This window comes from Prosopis cineraria, unplaced genomic scaffold (genome assembly GCF_029017545.1).
Source record: "Prosopis cineraria cultivar Desert tree isolate PC_DT_omini unplaced genomic scaffold, ASM2901754v1 PC11, whole genome shotgun sequence".
NCBI classification, from domain to species: domain Eukaryota; kingdom Viridiplantae; phylum Streptophyta; class Magnoliopsida; order Fabales; family Fabaceae; genus Prosopis; species Prosopis cineraria.
This window is the reverse complement of record NW_026555342.1, coordinates 22,338,826-22,357,488: the sequence shown is the minus strand read 5'-3', so window position 1 is coordinate 22,357,488 and position 18,663 is coordinate 22,338,826. Positions and strand designations below refer to the sequence as shown.

The 18,663-nt window shown below is 32.0% G+C and overlaps 1 protein-coding gene and 1 pseudogene across 1 annotated transcript; both read left to right on the top strand.

The window, feature by feature from the left end:
• LOC129286330 (L-type lectin-domain containing receptor kinase IX.1-like) overlaps positions 1 to 1,891 on the top strand; it is a 1,945-nt pseudogene extending 54 nt beyond the window's left edge.
• A 9,882-nt stretch (positions 1,892 to 11,773) lies between these two features.
• On the top strand, positions 11,774 to 13,837 carry LOC129286329 (L-type lectin-domain containing receptor kinase IX.1-like). The gene has a single exon (XM_054922317.1). The coding sequence runs from the start codon at positions 11,774 to 11,776 to the stop codon at positions 13,835 to 13,837; it is 2,064 nt and encodes a 687-aa protein (XP_054778292.1).
• The last annotated feature ends 4,826 nt before the right edge of the window (positions 13,838 to 18,663 follow it).

The following is an 18,663-nucleotide window of genomic DNA, read 5'->3' as shown; positions in this document are numbered from 1 at the left end:
AAACTCATACTCTTTCTCCTTATAATCCCTACAACAAATCAACTATCGTTTAACTTCCCCATGTTTAAGCAAGGTGATGTGAGGCTAGATGGAGATGCTTCCCTTATACGTACAGAAATCTACGTGACTGTGAGTACATCTGACCAGACAAACAAATACAGTGTTGGGCACGTCATGAGTTTCCAAGAAGTGCACCTCTGGGATATGAACTCAAGAAATCTCACTGATTTCTCCACCAACTTCTCATTTGTCATATACTCAGAGAGAAGTCTGATTGGAGATGGGTTAGCTTTCTTTCTTGCTGACCCAAGTCTTCCTCTTCTGAAGAAAATTAAGGAAGGAGGTGGTCTTGGACTTGAAGACGGCGACCAAGTATTGCACTCAACACATCCTTTTGTAGCTGTGGAGTTTGACACTTACAAAAACTCATGGGACCCTGTTGCTTATCCACATGTGGGTTTGAATATCAACTCTATGAATTCAAGCATATTCAGTTGGTGGTCAGATAGTATTAAACATAGGCATACATATAACTGCAGTATTGAGTGCAATTCAAGTACTTATAACTTTAGCATCTCCTAAACTTGGTATGATTCTGATTCTGCAACAATGACATAGAATTATCTTTCATATGAAGTTGATTTGAGACAGTACTTACCGGAGAGGGTTATCGTTGGCTTCTCATCTGCAACAGGAGATCTTTTTGAAGTTCACACCCTACAGTCTTGGTCTTTTAGTTCAAGTTTAGAAAGCCAGGGATCACCAACAAAATCAAATGTTGGACTTTTTGTGGGGATAGGGGTTGGTATGCCTGTGGCTGTTGGGTTCATAGGGCTTGTTCTGTTCTTGTTATGGAAGAGGAAGAAGGCGAAGAGTAAAGAAGTAGTATCAGATTCTGATCTGAACATGGATGATGAATTCCAAAAGGGTAGCGGACCACAGAAGTTTATCCATGATGATTTGGTGAGCGCAACAAATAACTTTTCTGAGTCAGAGAAGCTAGGACATGGAGGTTTTGGAGGTGTCTATAAAGGTTTCTTGAAAGAGAAAAACTCCTATGTTGCTATAAAGAGGATATCAAGAGAGTCCAAGGAAGGGATCCAGGAAAATGCAACTGAAGTGAAGATCATCAACCAATTGAGACACAAGAATTTGGTGCCACAAGAAGAAAGATCTTCTCCTTGTATATGAGTACATGCCAAATGGTAGCTTAGATTCTCATCTATTCAATTGAAAAAGCTTCTTGACATGGAACGTTGGGTATAACATTGCTTTAGACTTGGCTTCGGCATTGTTTTACCTGCATGAGGAAAGAGAACAATGTGTGCTTCACAGGGACATTAAATCCAGCAACATCATGCTAGACTCGAACTTCAACGCTAAGCTTGGTGACTTCGGCTTAGCTAGACTGGTGGATCATGAAAAAGGATCACAAACAACACATGTAGCAGGAACCATGGGCTACATAGCTCCTGAATATGTTACCACAGGAAAGGCAAGTAAGGAATCTGATATGTACAGCTTTGGGATTGTTCTGTTGGAGATAGCAAGTGGAGGAAAGCCCATTGTCCTCAATGTGAAGGAAGGTCATATGACTATGATTGAGTGGGCTTGGGAGTTTTATGGATCGGAGAAGTTACATGAAGTTGCAGATCCAAAGCTAAATGCAGAATTTGATGAGCAACAAATGGAAAACTTGGTGGTTGTTGGAATTTGGTGTGCTTATCCAGATCATTCATCAAGGCGCTCAATAAGGCAAGTGATTCAAGTGCTTAATTTTGAAGCTCCTTTGCCAGCTCTCCCTCCAAAGATGCCTGTGCCAACCTATCTTCCTCCAACATTAAATGCTTTCTTTACTTCAGTTTCACCTCTCGATCATACAGACAAATGATGGAACTAGATCCATGTGTTGAATAGAATGTGAGCATACATTCTTCGTTTACATATTCATGTAGACATTTTAAAATATACAATTGAATTTTTAGCATTGAGAATCACTACCAAAAAATTAACTTCAATGATTTGCAACAGTGCCTTTTTGAAAATGAATAATCTACGGCAATAAGAAAAGTCATTGCTGAAAATTTGACCTTCTACAGTGACATTCAAAATCGCCATTAAAAGACTCACTTTCTACGGCAACTCTAAATAGTTGCCGTAGAAGGTTAAACTTTCAACAACGACAAGTGTATACCGTAGCTGAAGGTTTAAGTTTCAGTGGCAACATAAAGTTCACAATCAACGATGATTTTTAAAAGTCGCTATAGAAAGTGAGACTTTCAGTGAGGACTTTGAATATCATCATTGGAAGTTTGATTTTCTTAACAATTAATAGTAACCAGATATTATCATCAAAATTTTTTATTTTTTGTTTAGTCCAATATTTAACATTTTAAGACATTGATTTTGATGTATTATTATAATTTTATAATGAATATATAAAATAGAATAATGAGTTTTCATTTAATATATTTGATAGTTAAATTATAACTTTAAAATAATAAAATTATTTTTAGATAAGGTTAATTTATTATTTAATACTAATGAGGTGGACTAAAGAATTAAGCCAAACTGTATTATTTTACGTCAATTTTTGTTATCAAGTAATTTTTAATTTGATTTGATCCAACTATTTAAGCAATTTTGATTCATTGATTTTGGCCAATTAATACCAAATCTAATTGAATTGACCAATGCATGCTCCTATGTGAAGTAATAAATTCATTCAAAAACCTAATATTTGATATTTTAATTTGGAATGCATATAATATTTTATGATTAAATTGATATTTTAAACAATAACACTACTTATTTATAATAATTAGACATGTGATAGTTAAATTTATTCATTCGTAGAATGATATTTCATCTAACCTAGTTTTTTAATTCAAATTCTACATTTAATACCAATAACTTTAAAGCTTAATGTCAATCTATATGTTCCCAGTTCAATGGCTAATGATAGGGAAGAGAAAGATGAAAAGAAGATAAATGAGAAATTTTAAAATTCTACTTTTAATTTTTACAATATATATTTATGTATATGATGCTATATGATTTTTTTTTTGTTTGATGCTATCTTGCAACATAAATATAAAAAAAATAAAATAACACAATGTACTTCTTCTGTTAAAAAATGTAAGGCATTTTTAACCAAATCTCACTCCCAATGAAGTAGTTACCTATTTTAAACTAACCTTATCTTTTTATATTTACCACTATTAAATACCATATAATAAATATAAAGTCACTATAAATAGGGGCACTTTTGAAAAAAAAAAGGTAATGGTTACACCTCGGAAGACTAAAAATATCTTATATTTTTAAACATCCAACTCTTCAAAAAATGCCTTACATTTTTTAATAGAGGGAGTATAATTTTTTATAAAATTATAATTTAAAAAATTTAAAAATGAAAACTAATTAAAAAATTAAAATGTAATGTAAAAACAAGCTAACTAAATTACTTAAGAGTTATAGTTGATTAAAAGTAAAAATAAAATTAGCCAAAAATAAATAATTATGATCTAATGTATAATCATTTATATTTTTATTATTTACTCTTAGATAAGTTTTATATTATAATTACAAATATGAATATTAAAATAAATAATACCATAACCTTGAGAAGTAAAAAAATTAAAATAAATAATATAAATGATTTGTATCAATTATATTTATAGTTTATTTTAGACAAAATAAATAATATAATTTGAAATTGTGATACATTAAAAGAATTAAATTGAAGTATTTAATAATAGTAATGGTATTTTATAATATTTAATATTTAAGATATATGTGTGTTTGTTTAGTTTAATAATATATATTTAATTATACAATAATAAACTGTAGGTTCATTCCAACTCAATGGCAAAATAGTGGGACATAAAAGAAGGAGTTCATGACTTTAAATATTAGAGGTTGCACTTTGTGAAATGAAAACATAAATTGGTGACACAATGACACGTGGAGTGAAGTAGAGGCACCACGTGGAGGGTGACATGGCTACGTGAAGGGTGATGTGGGTGACACATGGAAGGTAACATGGGTGACACGTGGGAGGTGATGTGGTGCCATGTAAGAGTAAGAGGGTGATATGGCACCACATGGTTAGGGAAATTAGCATTACTTTTTTGCAATAACAAAAAAGTCACTGCTAATTGATAGTTTCTATGTCGATAAATGTTACGTCTCAAAAATAGAGGATGACTGACACAAGATGTGAACCATTGTACATCGTTCAAGCCTTGGATCAATTAATCTTTCCATGACTAAAACCTAATTATGTTTATAGTTCAAATTAGAACATGCATAAACATTTTTGACATTAATAAAAGTTTTAATATGTTTGTATAAATTTCGACAGACCCTCCTCTTTAAACAAGATCTCACGAAAACTCTACACTCAATATTTTACACCAAATATCATATTAATTAGGAATTCAATTCCTTCCAGCCACCAAGCAAAAAAAATATGACAAAATAAGGTTTTAGCTATAGACTATGTGGAGCACATAAACTAAGCTTACAAAATAAAATTTCATAATTTAAAACATTATATCAAAAGAATACTTAATCCTTAACTTGTCCACCTTTAGTCAATAATAGACTTGTCAATAGTTGGCGGATAGTTCAGTGTCAGCTACATTATCTGAGACCAAAAATATTTTCCAGCGAATAACGTCCCAATAATAAATAATTAAATACGAATAAATAAAAAAATTAGGAACAAATTATGTAAGTAAAAAAAATGATCTCCATAGAGATTCAAATAAGCGTGGAACAACAGGATTCTATATAACTTTAAATGAAATCTTGAACTATTAAATTATCATATCAAATATTGTCATAACTTAATTTCAAAGAAACAATTAAACCAAATAAGTAATTAAAATATATTGCTAATTAAAACAAATGGAATATGAAGTCATTAAATAATCAATTTCATATTTATAGGGACTTATCAGAATAATTAACAAATATGGACACACAGTCCACGAGGGCAAATAACCAAACGCGACTTATGCTACAAAGACAGACGTGGACACATAATCCACGAAGATAAGTAACCAAACGTAGCCGAAGCCACGAAACAGACATGGACACACAGTCCATGAGGGTAACTAACCAGACGTGGTTGAAGCCATGAAAACAGACACAGGTATAAGACCTACGAATAACAGACGTGAGAACAAGCTCACAAAATTCAACTAACTAGTAACCGACCATGGCGCGCCAAGGGCTAACGGAACTGTTGTTAGCTACCAGTGTTTTGTCTAAAGTCCCTTAAACAATTAATTTTCAAACATGCGAGAAAAATAATCATTTTCGAATTAAAATTTTCTATTTTCCATATCAGACTCACATGAATTATGTAAACACCTGTTCTTTTCACTGTAAAAACTTACAAGCTCTTTCACAAATTTTCCTGATTGTCCTTTTCGAATAAGGATTACTAAAACTTGAAAAAAAATGAGTTGATCAATATTGTAAGCACATAACATGGCTTAGGAAAATAGAGTTATTCAATCAACAGAAATAATCAATGCTTATGAAATATATATACATATACACACATATATAAATAAATAAAATTGTGAATTGTTGAAATCAATATCTTTGATGAAAAGAAACTTTGCTAATAAATTATTTTGGGACGTTATCCACTTACCTGAGACATTCTCTACCCCTAACTAGTCCTCTTGCAACAATGTTTGCTCTTTAAATCCTAGTGCCCAAATAAAAACATCGTTATTTTATTTTAAAGATTTATTTATTTATTTTATTTATTATTATTTTTTATACCTTTTTAACTCTAAATCAATTCAGAAAAAAATAACAAAGACAATTTCCAACTTTAATTTAAATTTTCTTTTTCCCAAACATTTCATAGATATTTCAAAGACTAATATTTTGATAATCAATTGGCTCTTGCATTAATAATCAAAATTACTCTTTCCAAGCATCCCTATCTCTAATTCCACTTCCTTATGGAGATAATTATCTTCTATAATTGCTTAATCTGTAATGATATAACTACTACAAATAAATATATATTTAATTAACTTTCTATACAATGTCCAACTCAAATCATTAGATAATAGCATCCAAACCATTTATATTTTTCCCAAGAGTTTAATAAGATTTTTAGTAATACTCGATCAAGTAACAACTTCTAACAAACATTTCTAACAATTATCTTATCGGTATCAATTCCTAGCTCAATCAATGATACTTCTTAACCTCCTATCAATTATCCAAAATTTTCCAACATTAATAATAAGATCAAATAAACAAAACTCAAGCCTAGCCTAACATTCTCTTGTTCTTTATACATTACAATTTCAACTTCATAATTTCTCCTTTTTGCTTAACAAATATGGTAATAAAAGGAAAAATTTCCAACCATTTTATCTCTATATTCACCCACGCACATACAGAGCAACCAGGAAGAGAAAGATCAAAATTTCTCACCTCAATTTACAATAGCAGAAAAGGGAACAAAATTTACAGCATAAAAGAAGGATGAAGTTTTAGAATCAAACTTCCAAAACAACAGCTAAGTCTCCCCTCTTCTTCGGCACCCAAAAATGAAATAAATGAGAGAAGAGAAAGGAGGTTCAAAGCTCTCTATGGCAGTGAACAGTAGTGTCGTGTTGCAAGAGAGGAGGAGATTTCTGACTCACCCTTATAGTTACTCGAATAGATCAAAAGGAAGAGGCTTCGATGATGAAAGACAGAGGAAGATGAGGGAGGCTATAGGTTACACACAGCCATGGCAGACAAAGCAACGACAGCGACTACATGAATAAGAAATACCCATATCGGCAAAGGCTGTGAACAAGAAGGGAAAGAAACTTAAATGCTCAGATCATCGCTCGATAGAGGAAAGAAAAAAAATGACCTTACTGATTTGAAATAGAGAAGGGAGGAAAGAGCACAAACATGGCAGAGGAGTGTCGGACGGAACTCTCGCACACTCACACGCCAGCGATGCTGCGGACGGAAGTAGGAGGAGACGGAGAAGGCAGAGAGTGAGAGATGAGAGAATCTAAAATTTTCTACAGAGCCCCAAATGCTGAATCGTGCCAGAAATAGAGAGGAAAAAAAAGGGAAAAAAAACTGTAGAGGTAAGGGTAGTTTCGTAATTTCACGGTACAAAAGTAAAAAAATGGTTTACTCCTTTTTGGCTTCAACCAGGTTCGAATTCAAGACCAAATATAAGAGATATATGCATACTCCCACTATACCAAAACCTCCTCTTGTCATAATTGTTCCAAAATTAATATAACTACAATTCAACCACAATAATATATGCATTTATATTATATATATATATATTTATTTATTTATTTATTTTTACTTAAAATTTTTGGGTTATTACAACAAAGGTTGCCGCTGATGCTCAATATTCAATGGTGACCATGTAGTTGCCACTTATGTGTGGTTTCTACAGTGATCAGTGATGGCTATCTTTCTGCAGCAATAAATTTTTCTTTTTGTATTGATTGAATATTTTCAACAGTGAAATTTATGGTCGTTGCAAGTAGAATCAGTGACAAAAGCTCTCACAATGACTTTTTGTCGCCGTTAAAAGTCAATTTTTTTGTAATGTTTGTTTATGCCAAAAAAAAATTGTATAATTAATGGCTGGAATTTCTAACTTAATTAGCTATAGTTTGTGCCATAGCTGGTGTAGCCTAACTTACAGTTTTGAAAACCACAATTGATTGTTTTCAAGATGTGACATCCAATTCTTTCACTACTCTCTATCCATTTGTTCTCTCCCTCCATTTCTAGGCAATGCAAAATCATGCTCCATTCCTAATTGTTTTCAAATTAAATGTTAAGATAAGATAGAACTAATGCAAATTTTTAGAGAGTTAATATGCAATTTGAACTTTAAACTATAGATGCAGGGGCGATTTGAATTATAAACTTTTAAAAGGTATATTTTGAACCTTAAACAATTAAAATTGTGGGCAATTTAGTACTCACTATTAAATTTTAACAAAAGTCCGTTAGTTTTTTACAAATTGCGGCCTAATGTGCTGTTTTCACCACATTTCACTCTCCCTCTCTCCCTTATCCTCATTTAGTGAAAATAACATATTAAGCCTTATTTTAACGGACATTTGTTTAAATTAATGTTGGGGGCAAAATTGCCCCAACTTTAATTATTTGATATTCAAAATATATTTTTTAAAAATTTAAAGTTCAAATTGCCCTTGGACCTATAATTTAGGATTCAAATTTTATATTAACCCATTTTTGAAAGGCATCATTCGTTTAATTATTTTATTGTTTCAATTTCTGTCATCTTTTCAAGAAACTAGCCATTACTATTATTTAGATTCTTCTAGAATATAAATGCATTTAATTATTAGGGTTTAACGATATTTATTTATAATTTTTTAGGTTAAGGCTAAGGCTCTGTAATTAAGTCTAAACACATCTTCTTTCGTATGCCTTGCTTATAATTAAAGCCTTGAACAAGTTAATTTGCTTATAATCAAACTTGACAATATAATGCAGTTGTGTGTGCGTCCTTATATATGTGAACATTTTCATAGAGCCATCCAATGTTCATATATGCATCATCTAATTGAGTTGTCTACGCATGCATGGTGAATCCATCTCTATCTCTTTAGTTTGATTATGCGAAAGAAATGTTAGCTTCTTCAAAGTAATTTCTTGGCTATTTCCTTCCCTGTTCTAGATGTCTAATCAGCAATGGAAAAAAATAGTTGGAAGCAAATTGATTTTTCTTTGGCTTGAACTTTGCCATTTCTAGGAATTTTCTCCTGCATTAGAATACTTCATATCATGTGAGCAAATTGCTTCGCTATATATAGAGTGGACCTCACTAGAATATTTATATGGCTCTTTCAATAAATTCAAACAACTGAAATTAAAAACTGATGATTATGTGGCTTTAATAAGATATATTCATTTATGAATACTAAAAAAATTTCAAGTTATTCACTTCAGTTTGAGCTTCATTTAAAATTGATTAATGACAGCTGGAATCATTTGATACACTTTGACAAACATCGCTAAAGATGAATCCTTGTTCAAGAAACTACCAGTAATTACGTCGTATGAACACAGATTTCATTAGGAAAAATTCATGCAGAATTAGAAAATGGCCATTCAAATAAAAACTTAGCCGGCAATTTGTTAATCAAGAAAATTGACTACCATAATGGGACAAATAACAAAATCAAATCTCTAGTTAGCATTTACTTGTCAATCATATAGCTGGACTTAAATAATTATAAGCCTGAAAACGACTGGAAAAGGTAAACGTACGTATACCAAGAAATAACTCTCATAACTCTTATCCCTAATACATTATCCAATATATATATATATATATATATATCATATGAGAGGGATCATCTTACCATGGTCTAGGACTGCAGAAAAGCAAGTGGATTCAACATGGATCAAATAAATGAAAATTAATTTAAGAAAAAGAAGAGAAAATAGAAGATAATACATAAGATTTAACATAGAAAAAAACCTCGGTGTAAGGAAAACGAGCCACGTGCAAACTGTTGGAATATTCTTTTAAATGAAGAGATTCCCTTTTTAAAAGTCTAAGTTCTTTTGAAAAGTTATGTCCTGATAAATTAAAGAATTTTTATTAAGGTTTGTGTAGAAAGATATAGTCATTGAAGCCATATCTCTCTAAATTATAAAGGTACCTTTGAAGGATTAGAAAACTAAAAGGTGGCACTTAGTAAAAGAAGATGTATCTCAAGAAAACTTTACATATTAAAAAGATGTTTCTTTTCATTAAAAAATGACTAAAAATTTGACTAAAAAAAGGGATTAGAAATAACATAGGGTTGTTCATGAAATAATATAGATTATATATAATTTTTAAGTAGAGTATTATTATTTAAAAGGTACCACTTCAAGGCACTTTCTATAAATACTCTTCTCCATCATTGCCTTTGTCTTTGAGTGTACAAAAGATATAAATCAAATTATCATTTTGTAAAAATAATTGCTGCATTGGCTTAAGCTTTAATAGTACGAGTCATACTCAAGGGCCTTCATTGTATCTTGAAGGAACGTTTTCATCAATCCAATTGGCACCTGAAAACAAAATAGGTGAGGGTGAATTACGCCTAAAAAAAAGTACACAATGGTGTCAAGTTTCTCCTTGAAAACATAGTGCACAACTTTCTTCTTCACCCTTCTTCTACTCCAAAGAGAACCATTCCCACCAACAACAATGAAGAAATTCCACTATAACACATTCAAATTACTATAACTCTCTCATGTATGACTAATTAAAGAAGCTTGTAAAAAAATTAAAAATTACTAACTTGACCAACAAGAAGCTAAGCATGATCTCCCAAAATCTCATTCATGATGGCTGTGATGTATTTCAAAGCCAAAATCTTAACTTGGTCATAACTTAATGAGCTATAGGCAAAGCAAAACTTAATTTGCAGCCATAGCCATATAAATAAAATAATCATAACGAGCTATATAGGAATTTGACTTCAACATCCAGCACCTCCATCCACCCAATTAACAAGAAACCAACAAGACTAAGCCTTAATGGCTTGAGCCAGTTGATGTATCTATATATTGTACGAAGCCCCCGAGAAGCTTACTTTATACATAATCCCAATGCCAATGTTGAGTGCAACTAGCCAATTAACATGAGGAATTGGTCTTCGTACGTAACACTTTTTCTTGTAAAAGAACCAAATGCCCTGCCCATCTTTTATTGCGGACAAGCAATATGAAGATTCATTTATCCAAGTTGGAAAATTTATCCATGCAAATGTAGCGTGGAAATTAATTATTTATTTATATATTTTTTTCAAAATATAATGATTGCATGTAAAATAAAAGCAATAGTGTAGAGTAAGAATTAATTTCCCACATATAGCATATCAAATTCAAACATCTTTTGAGATGCGTTGTTAGCTTCCATTTTCCCGTCAATCTTATTCATTTATTTTAAGTTTATTCACTAAAAGAAATTACTTTAGTTTTTGTTTTTCTAAAACATTGAAATTTTAACTTTTACTTTTAAATTTAATTATAATTCATTTGATGTGTAGATCTTTATATACACTCACAGACACCGATAGACACAAAAACAAATATAGTTAAGTGGCTTATTTATGTGTTCAGTTTTTTTTTTTTTGGGACATTATTTATGTGTTTAGTTTACTGAAGGAAATTATGCGTATAGTTGGTGAATATCAGCGGCTTCTTTCATAAATAGAGTAAATTGATGTCCATGCAAGAGATGATGCAATCCAATTAGGCAATTACAAATTTATAGAAATTAAGAAAACAACAAATTTTTGAGAAAATGAGACGTGCATGGAAGTGCCAGCAGACTAACAAAGTATTGAAATTTTCTAAAGACAAACATAATGCCCCAGGAGTTCGTTAAAATAATTTGTAGAATCACAAAGTTGCATAACTAATAAAATCACAATTGTGGTAATACTATAAACAAAAATTGGTTAGTTGGTGCGTCCAAACCAGCTCATAGACACTGATCAAATCCTCATCCAAATTCTAAGCCTTTTATGAATGGCATCATCGAGATTAGGGACCCTAATGTGGACGCTTCATTCTGTCGCTTTCCAAGAAAGAATCAAGAAAATGACAAAATCCAAAACTCACAATAAACAGGGAAAAAAAAAGGAGAGTTGACTAATAACTAATTAACGAATGTATATACACACACAAACACAACTAGTAGGCTCAAGCTTAAAGCTGTACCCAAATCATGGCTTCTTGGCATGATGGTGATCACGCACCAGAACTTCTCGTTTATAAAATGGAACTTATATTCTTTCTCCTTATAATTCCTTCTGCACATCAACTATCGTTTAACTTCCCTCGGTTTAAGCAAGGCGATGTGAAGCTAGATGGTGATGCTTCTCTCTTACGTTCAGAAATCTACGTGACTGTAAGTGCATGGGACCAGAAATCAAATTACAGTGTAGGGCGCGTCACGAGTTTCCAACAAATGCATCTCTGGGATAAGAACTCAAGAAATCTCACTGATTTCTCCACCAACTTTTCATTCATCATACACTCGCAAACCAATCTGTTTGGAGATGGGTTAACAATCTTTTTTGCAGACCCAAATCTTCCACTCGTGAAGAAAGTTAAGAAAGGAGGAGGCCTTGGACTTGTTGATGGCGACCAAGTTTTGCACTCAAAACATCCATTTGTGGCTGTGGAGTTTGACACGTACAAAAACTCATGGGACCCTGTCGATCGTCCACATGTGGGTTTGAATGTCAATTCAATGAATTCAAGTGTGTTGAATCGATGGTCAGATAGCATTGGAAATAGAGATACTTACAGATGCAGTATTCAGTACAATTCAAGTACTCATAACTTTAGCATCTCTTACACCAGGTATGATTCTAATTATGAGCAAGTTAGATGGCGTCATCTTTCGTATGAAGTTGATTTGAGAGAGTACTTACCAGAGTGGGTTATCGTTGGCTTCTCAGCTGCAACAGGTGATTTGTTTGAAGTACATACCCTACAATCATGGTCTTTTAGTTCAAGTTTATTAGAAAGCCAGGCATCATCACCTGCCTCTTCCCCAACCTCCAACAATAATCACGTATCACCTGCCTCATCCCCAACCTCCAACAATAATCACATATCACCTACCTCATCCCCAACCTCCAACGATGATCATGTTGTGCTTTTTGTGGGTATAGCCATTGGTGTCACTATCATTGTTGGGTTCATAGGGTTAGTTCTCATGTTGTTCTGGAGGAGGAAGAAAATGGGAGGTAAAGAAGTGTCAGATTCTGATCTAAACATGGATGATGAATTCCAAAAGGGTAGCGGACCAAAGAAGTTTATCCATGATGACTTGGTGACTGCGACAAATAACTTTTCTGAGTCGGAGAAGCTTGGGCATGGAGGATTTGGAAGTGTCTATAAAGGTTTCTTGAAAGAGCAAAACTCCTATGTTGCTATAAAGAGGATATCAAAGGAGTCCAAGCAAGGGAAAAAGGAATATGCAACCGAAGTGACGATCATTAGCCAATTGAGGCACAAGAATTTGGTACAACTCATTGGTTGGTGCCACAAGAAGAAAGATCTTCTCCTTATATATGAGTACATGCCAAATGGTAGCTTAGACTCTCATCTATACTGTGGAAAAAGCTTCTTAACATGGCAGGTTAGGTATAACATCGCTCTGGACTTAGCTTCAGCATTGCTGTACCTGCATGAAGGAAGAGAACAATGTGTGCTTCACAGGGATATCAAATCAAGCAACATCATGCTAGACTCAAACTTCAATGCGAAGATAGGTGATTTTGGCTTAGCCAGGATGGTAGATCATGATAAAGGATCAGAAATAACACTTATGGCAGGAACCATGGGCTACATAGCTCCTGAATGTCTCACTACAGGAAAGGCAAGTAAGGAATCTGATATGTACAGCTTTGGGGTTGTTCTTTTGGAGATAGCCAGTGGGAAGAAACCCATTGGCCTTATTTTAAATGAAAGTCAAAAAAGTATCATTGAGTGGGTTTGGGAGCTATATGGATCAGGAAGGTTACTTGATGTTGCGGATCCAAAGCTAAGTGCAGTGTTTGATGAGCAGCAAATGGAACGTTTGGTGGTTGTTGGGATCTGGTGTGCGCATCCTGATCACTCATCAAGACCCTCTATCACTCAAGTGATTCAAGTTCTTAAATTCAAAGCTCCTTTACCATTTCTGCCACAGAAGATGCCTGTGCCAACTTTCCTTCCTTCCACAGTAAATTCAATGTTTTCTTTAGCTTCATCTTCAACTGTCCTGTGCGAATGTTAGTACTTGGAAAAGTGAACTTAATGAGTTACAGCTTATGTATAGAGAATTTCCATTTCTTGTTCTCCATAAAAATCATGAGATCATAAAAACTCTAAACTTGTAAGCAAATCAATCTTCGCATGACTTTCTCAATTGGTTTGTTAATAGCTAGAATTAACTGGAGTTCATTATCATCATCATCATCATCATCATTCAATGAGAAGGTTGACCATGATTATATTTTAGCAATAATGATATAAGATTAACTAAGTCGAAAGATAGACTAAGTCGAAAGTGAGAACCTCCTATAAGATTGACAAATAACACTAAACTTGTACAATATGGTTTCCGGCTAAACAGACAAAACATGTCAAACAAGTATATATGTTCAACAAAGGAATAAATGGCTCTAGAGTGTGAAACCATGAGCTAGGAAATAATTAAGAGTGCACATATAGTAGTCACCTATCGTTTGGAAGAACAGACTAAAAACCATAGGCATGTTAGATATCAAGTGGCATCCAAAATACCAGAATCAAAATGTTAGTTTGTATTGCTACAATCAAAAGAAGCAAGACTTAAAAAGGAAAGAAGAATACAGAACATATTAGTTATGAGGAAAAGATAACGTATAACTCTACCTAGTGCTATATTTAAGATTAATGTACGCTAGAAAAAAAAAAAAGTGTTGAGCGAAAATAGAAGATTGTGAATGACCGACTTACTTCCATTTAACAAATGGCAGGAGACAAGAATGAAAGATAATAGAAAAAGCGAAATTGATAGAGCACCAACTGTAAAATTGTGAAGAAAACAAAAATGCTAAGAGTGACTAAAATTTCAAATAATTAGAGTATGATATAAATTTGAAATTATAAAAAAAATAATAAAAAATAGATTTGGATCAAATTCAAATGCACATATTTTTAAATATCTAAATGGAGAATTTAACTCAAATCCAAACTCCAACTAATTCAACCGCAATTTAAAGGATAAGGATTACGTGGATAACTCTTAAGTATGCAATCTTAAATCATGCAAATAGATATAATTGATTGGCTGAAGGGATATAATTTTGATTTAATTTATATGTTTTTAAAACACACCTTTTTTTTTTAACTGTGCAACAATATATATACTCTCTTGTTAAGAATTGGGTCCAATATTGGTATGGGTGCAAATTGCTTTATAGAGGGTAATAAGAATAGAGGCGGAAATTGACTAATGGGCTTTGGAGAAATTCAAATGGGCCGGCACGAGGATTAATGGCCTAGGATATAAAGGAAAAATGTGCTTCGTGAAGGCATAGAAGAATATTGATGAATTACCTCCCTATGATTGCACTTCTCCTATATGATCTTTCTACTATATTCATTCGGTTCCAATGAATTTCGGTTGTTAAAACTTTTATTATGATTGTTAACTTCAATAGTTGACATATGAGTAATTTCCATCTGAATATTATATTTTCTCCAATATTTTTTATAATCTTTGCCTACCAGGATTGGTGGTTGTGACATTACTTCATTCCAAAATATAAGTCCTATTTAAAAAGTTTTTTTCTTGATATAAGTCCAATTTAGATAAGCGAGAATTACAGTTAAGTCCTACATAAGGGAATTAATTACTGCAAGGTCCATTGACAACTGAACTAAACTGTATTGACAACTGGTTATGTTGTCAATACAGTTTAGTTCAGTTGTCAATAGACCTTGCAATAATTAATTTTCTTGTGTGGGACTTTAATATAATTGTCCCTTTAAATAATGTCTACGGCATAGCTTTTCCCTATCTATAATTTATCATTATCAGAGTTAATTGATATGGGAAACGTGCAACCTTGCTTTAATGAGGATAAAAGTGAAAAGTAATGTAAGTTTTAGACAAATTTAATTAGTTAACATGCTTTTAACTCACTTCCTTCGATTTTGTCAAGTTATTTACACAGGATTTGTATATTTAAGAATGAGATATTAGCTCTTTTCATTTCAAATTATAAAACACTTTTAAGGAATATTTGACATCCCAAAATCTAAGACACTTAGAAAAGATTAATGTTTCATTAAGTATATTTAATAAAATTTATTGGTATATGAGATTTTATCTAATTAAAGTCTTATAATTATGAGATGGAGAAAGTATATTTTTTTGTCATGAGTGAACAAGAATGCTTTTAAAATACCTTTATAATAAGACAATGACTATTTTTAAAGGGAGAATTTCAACTAAGGACTGGGGATGTGACTTAATTGTTAAAGGGTTTCAAAAAAAAATCTAAAACTTGAATTTAGTCCTGGAGGATTGAAATGAAAAAATTTTTAATGGTGAAAATAATTTACAATTGATGTTAATAAATTAATAAATAAAGTTAGTAAATTTACAACTAATGTTATTGCTTATCTGACAAACTAATTGAACAATTGATATTCAAGTATTATATAATTGATTACTGATAGGTCAAGTCATGTAATTTATAACTTATATTGATAAATTAATAAATGAAATAAGATAATTAATAGCTAATGATTCTGTATCTCAAACAAAATTAACAAGTAAAGGGTACTTTGATCTTTTTATTGTTAAAATTATTTTCACTTTAGCTTTCTTGGACTCAACTGAAGTTTTAAATTTTTTTTTGGAACTCATTAATAATTAAGTCACATTTTTAATCCTTAATTGAAAATTCTCCTATTGTTAAATACCTAGTTCTATGTGGAAACATCATTGTTTGCAAGTGTGAGTGCAAGGAAATTGATAGTCCCAGGGGCCAAATTATCCAGAAGATTCATAGCAGTTGGCTTTGTGGACTGGCGGGACTTTAAATTGATCGCTTCCTTAATGTTGGCCCATTTTTGGGAATCAAGGACCGAGAGAAATAGTAAACACTGATAGGTTAAGAAAATACGTTCAAAATTATAATTATATTTTTCTTAGTTTTTTCTTTTAAGTCAATAAACATTATCTCGATTACTGAGCTCAAGACGTACTCCCTTTATTCCCATATATAAAATAATTTTTAAACATTTATTTTATCCTAAATATAAGAGATGTCAACAATATTTTTAAGTAATTAGATAATTTTATCTTTATCTTAAAAAATTAAATGGATCATTAATTGTGTGTTTCTCTCACCACCATTATAATATTAATTGCAATATTATTAGGGGCAAAAATTAAAAATCATTATAATTTTATGTCATTTTAACTAAATAATAAATCTTAATTAATATGCAAAATTTAATTAAAAACACATTATACATAGGGATTAGGGGAGTATTACGTGCATTAGGTTTATCAGAAATTTTTTTTAATCTTTTTGAACTCGATAAACATCTCACACAGTAAGCTTGACTACAATAAGTATCTTAGGAATTTTAGGTTTCTGATGAAGATATTATTGCGATTATGAATTTTCGTTCTGTTGATCCTAAAGGGGAAAAAATCTTCTAAAAAAGAGATGCTTGCGTTGTTATTTTTAAACATGATGAGAGTGAGAAAAAATAAAATAGTAAGGAAATTGAAACCTTGTACTAATAATTATAAGAAATAACTTTTTTGGAGAAAACTTAAAACAATATTTACGTTAAAATAGTTGGGGGGAATAGTTGGTATTAACTAAAAAAATTCTTATATTTTAAATTGAAAAGATTACATTCAAGTAGAAGTAGTGACATCATACAAAAACATCCAAAGTTTATGCACTCTAACTCGTTTACTTCATTGCATTATTAATCTCTAAAAAGATTGTTATTCTGGTTTTAATACAATAAAAATACAACTTTAATAGTGTGTGTGGTTGGAAGGAAACGAGGTGAGATGATAGAAGATGGGGAAATTTTAATAAGTTTGATTTTAAAAAAAAAATATTGAAGAAGTAGGAAATTGAAGAAGTAGGTTTATTCATTTTGCATACTCTTTTATCTTGCTGCTTTCTTTATTAAAATTAATGTTCTAACTCCACTTATCTATTTATTTTAAATCAAATTTATTAAAATTCCCCCCGCAGTCCTTCCAACCAATTGGATTAAGTCGTCGTTATTCAAAATTGATAGCTTCCCAAATGGGTCCAACTTTTGGAAATTAAAGCATAGACATTAAGGCCTCATTTGGTGGATAAGAATTTTCAGTATAAAAACGAAATTGAAAATGGATTCTAGCTTAGAGCATGTTTGGTAGACTATAATTATGATTCTCAAGAATCTGATTCAAGGTGAAAAGCCTGAATTGAATTCAATCCTTAAAGCCATGGAATTGGTGAGATTCCATGGAATTCACGTCTTTACCCCACATCTGCCACTCGTCTCCTCTCTCCACTTTATTTGTTCCTCCTTCTAACTCTTCTCTTTCGGTAACGACCAACGAACCAAAAGATGACCGGCGAAGACTGGTGATGACGATTCTGCAAATTCCGGCGAGAGGAAAGTGAACAGTGTCTGTGCAATGATGGATCTGCAACTCTGGGTCTTAGAACATGGGCGGAGATGGCGGTCGAAATCGGACCGTGGGAGAGAACTCACCGGAACAGGAACATGAGGAAAGGCTACCAAATCGATGAACTCACCGGAGGAGAGGCCAAATGAACTCACTGGTGCTAGGGGCAAGCTCGATCACTGCAAGTGCTTTTACTCTTCATGAGTCTTCTTTTAGCATTGCTGTGCTTATATGGTGCTTTGTATCCTCTGCAATCTAATAATCAATCTTTAAATTTAATTTAGAGTTAAGATGTAATTTTATTTTTAAATTATTTTTTGAAAGAACAATATTATCTTTAAACTATTTATTATAACAATATCGCCCCTCAATTAATTAAATCAGAGCAATGTTACTCCCACCGTTTAAACGTTTAT

Excerpts from the sequence above, each read along its gene's own strand:
- LOC129286329 (XM_054922317.1), top strand. The coding sequence starts at position 11,774 with ATGGCTTCTTGGCATGATGGTGATCACGCACCAGAACTTCTCGTTTAT.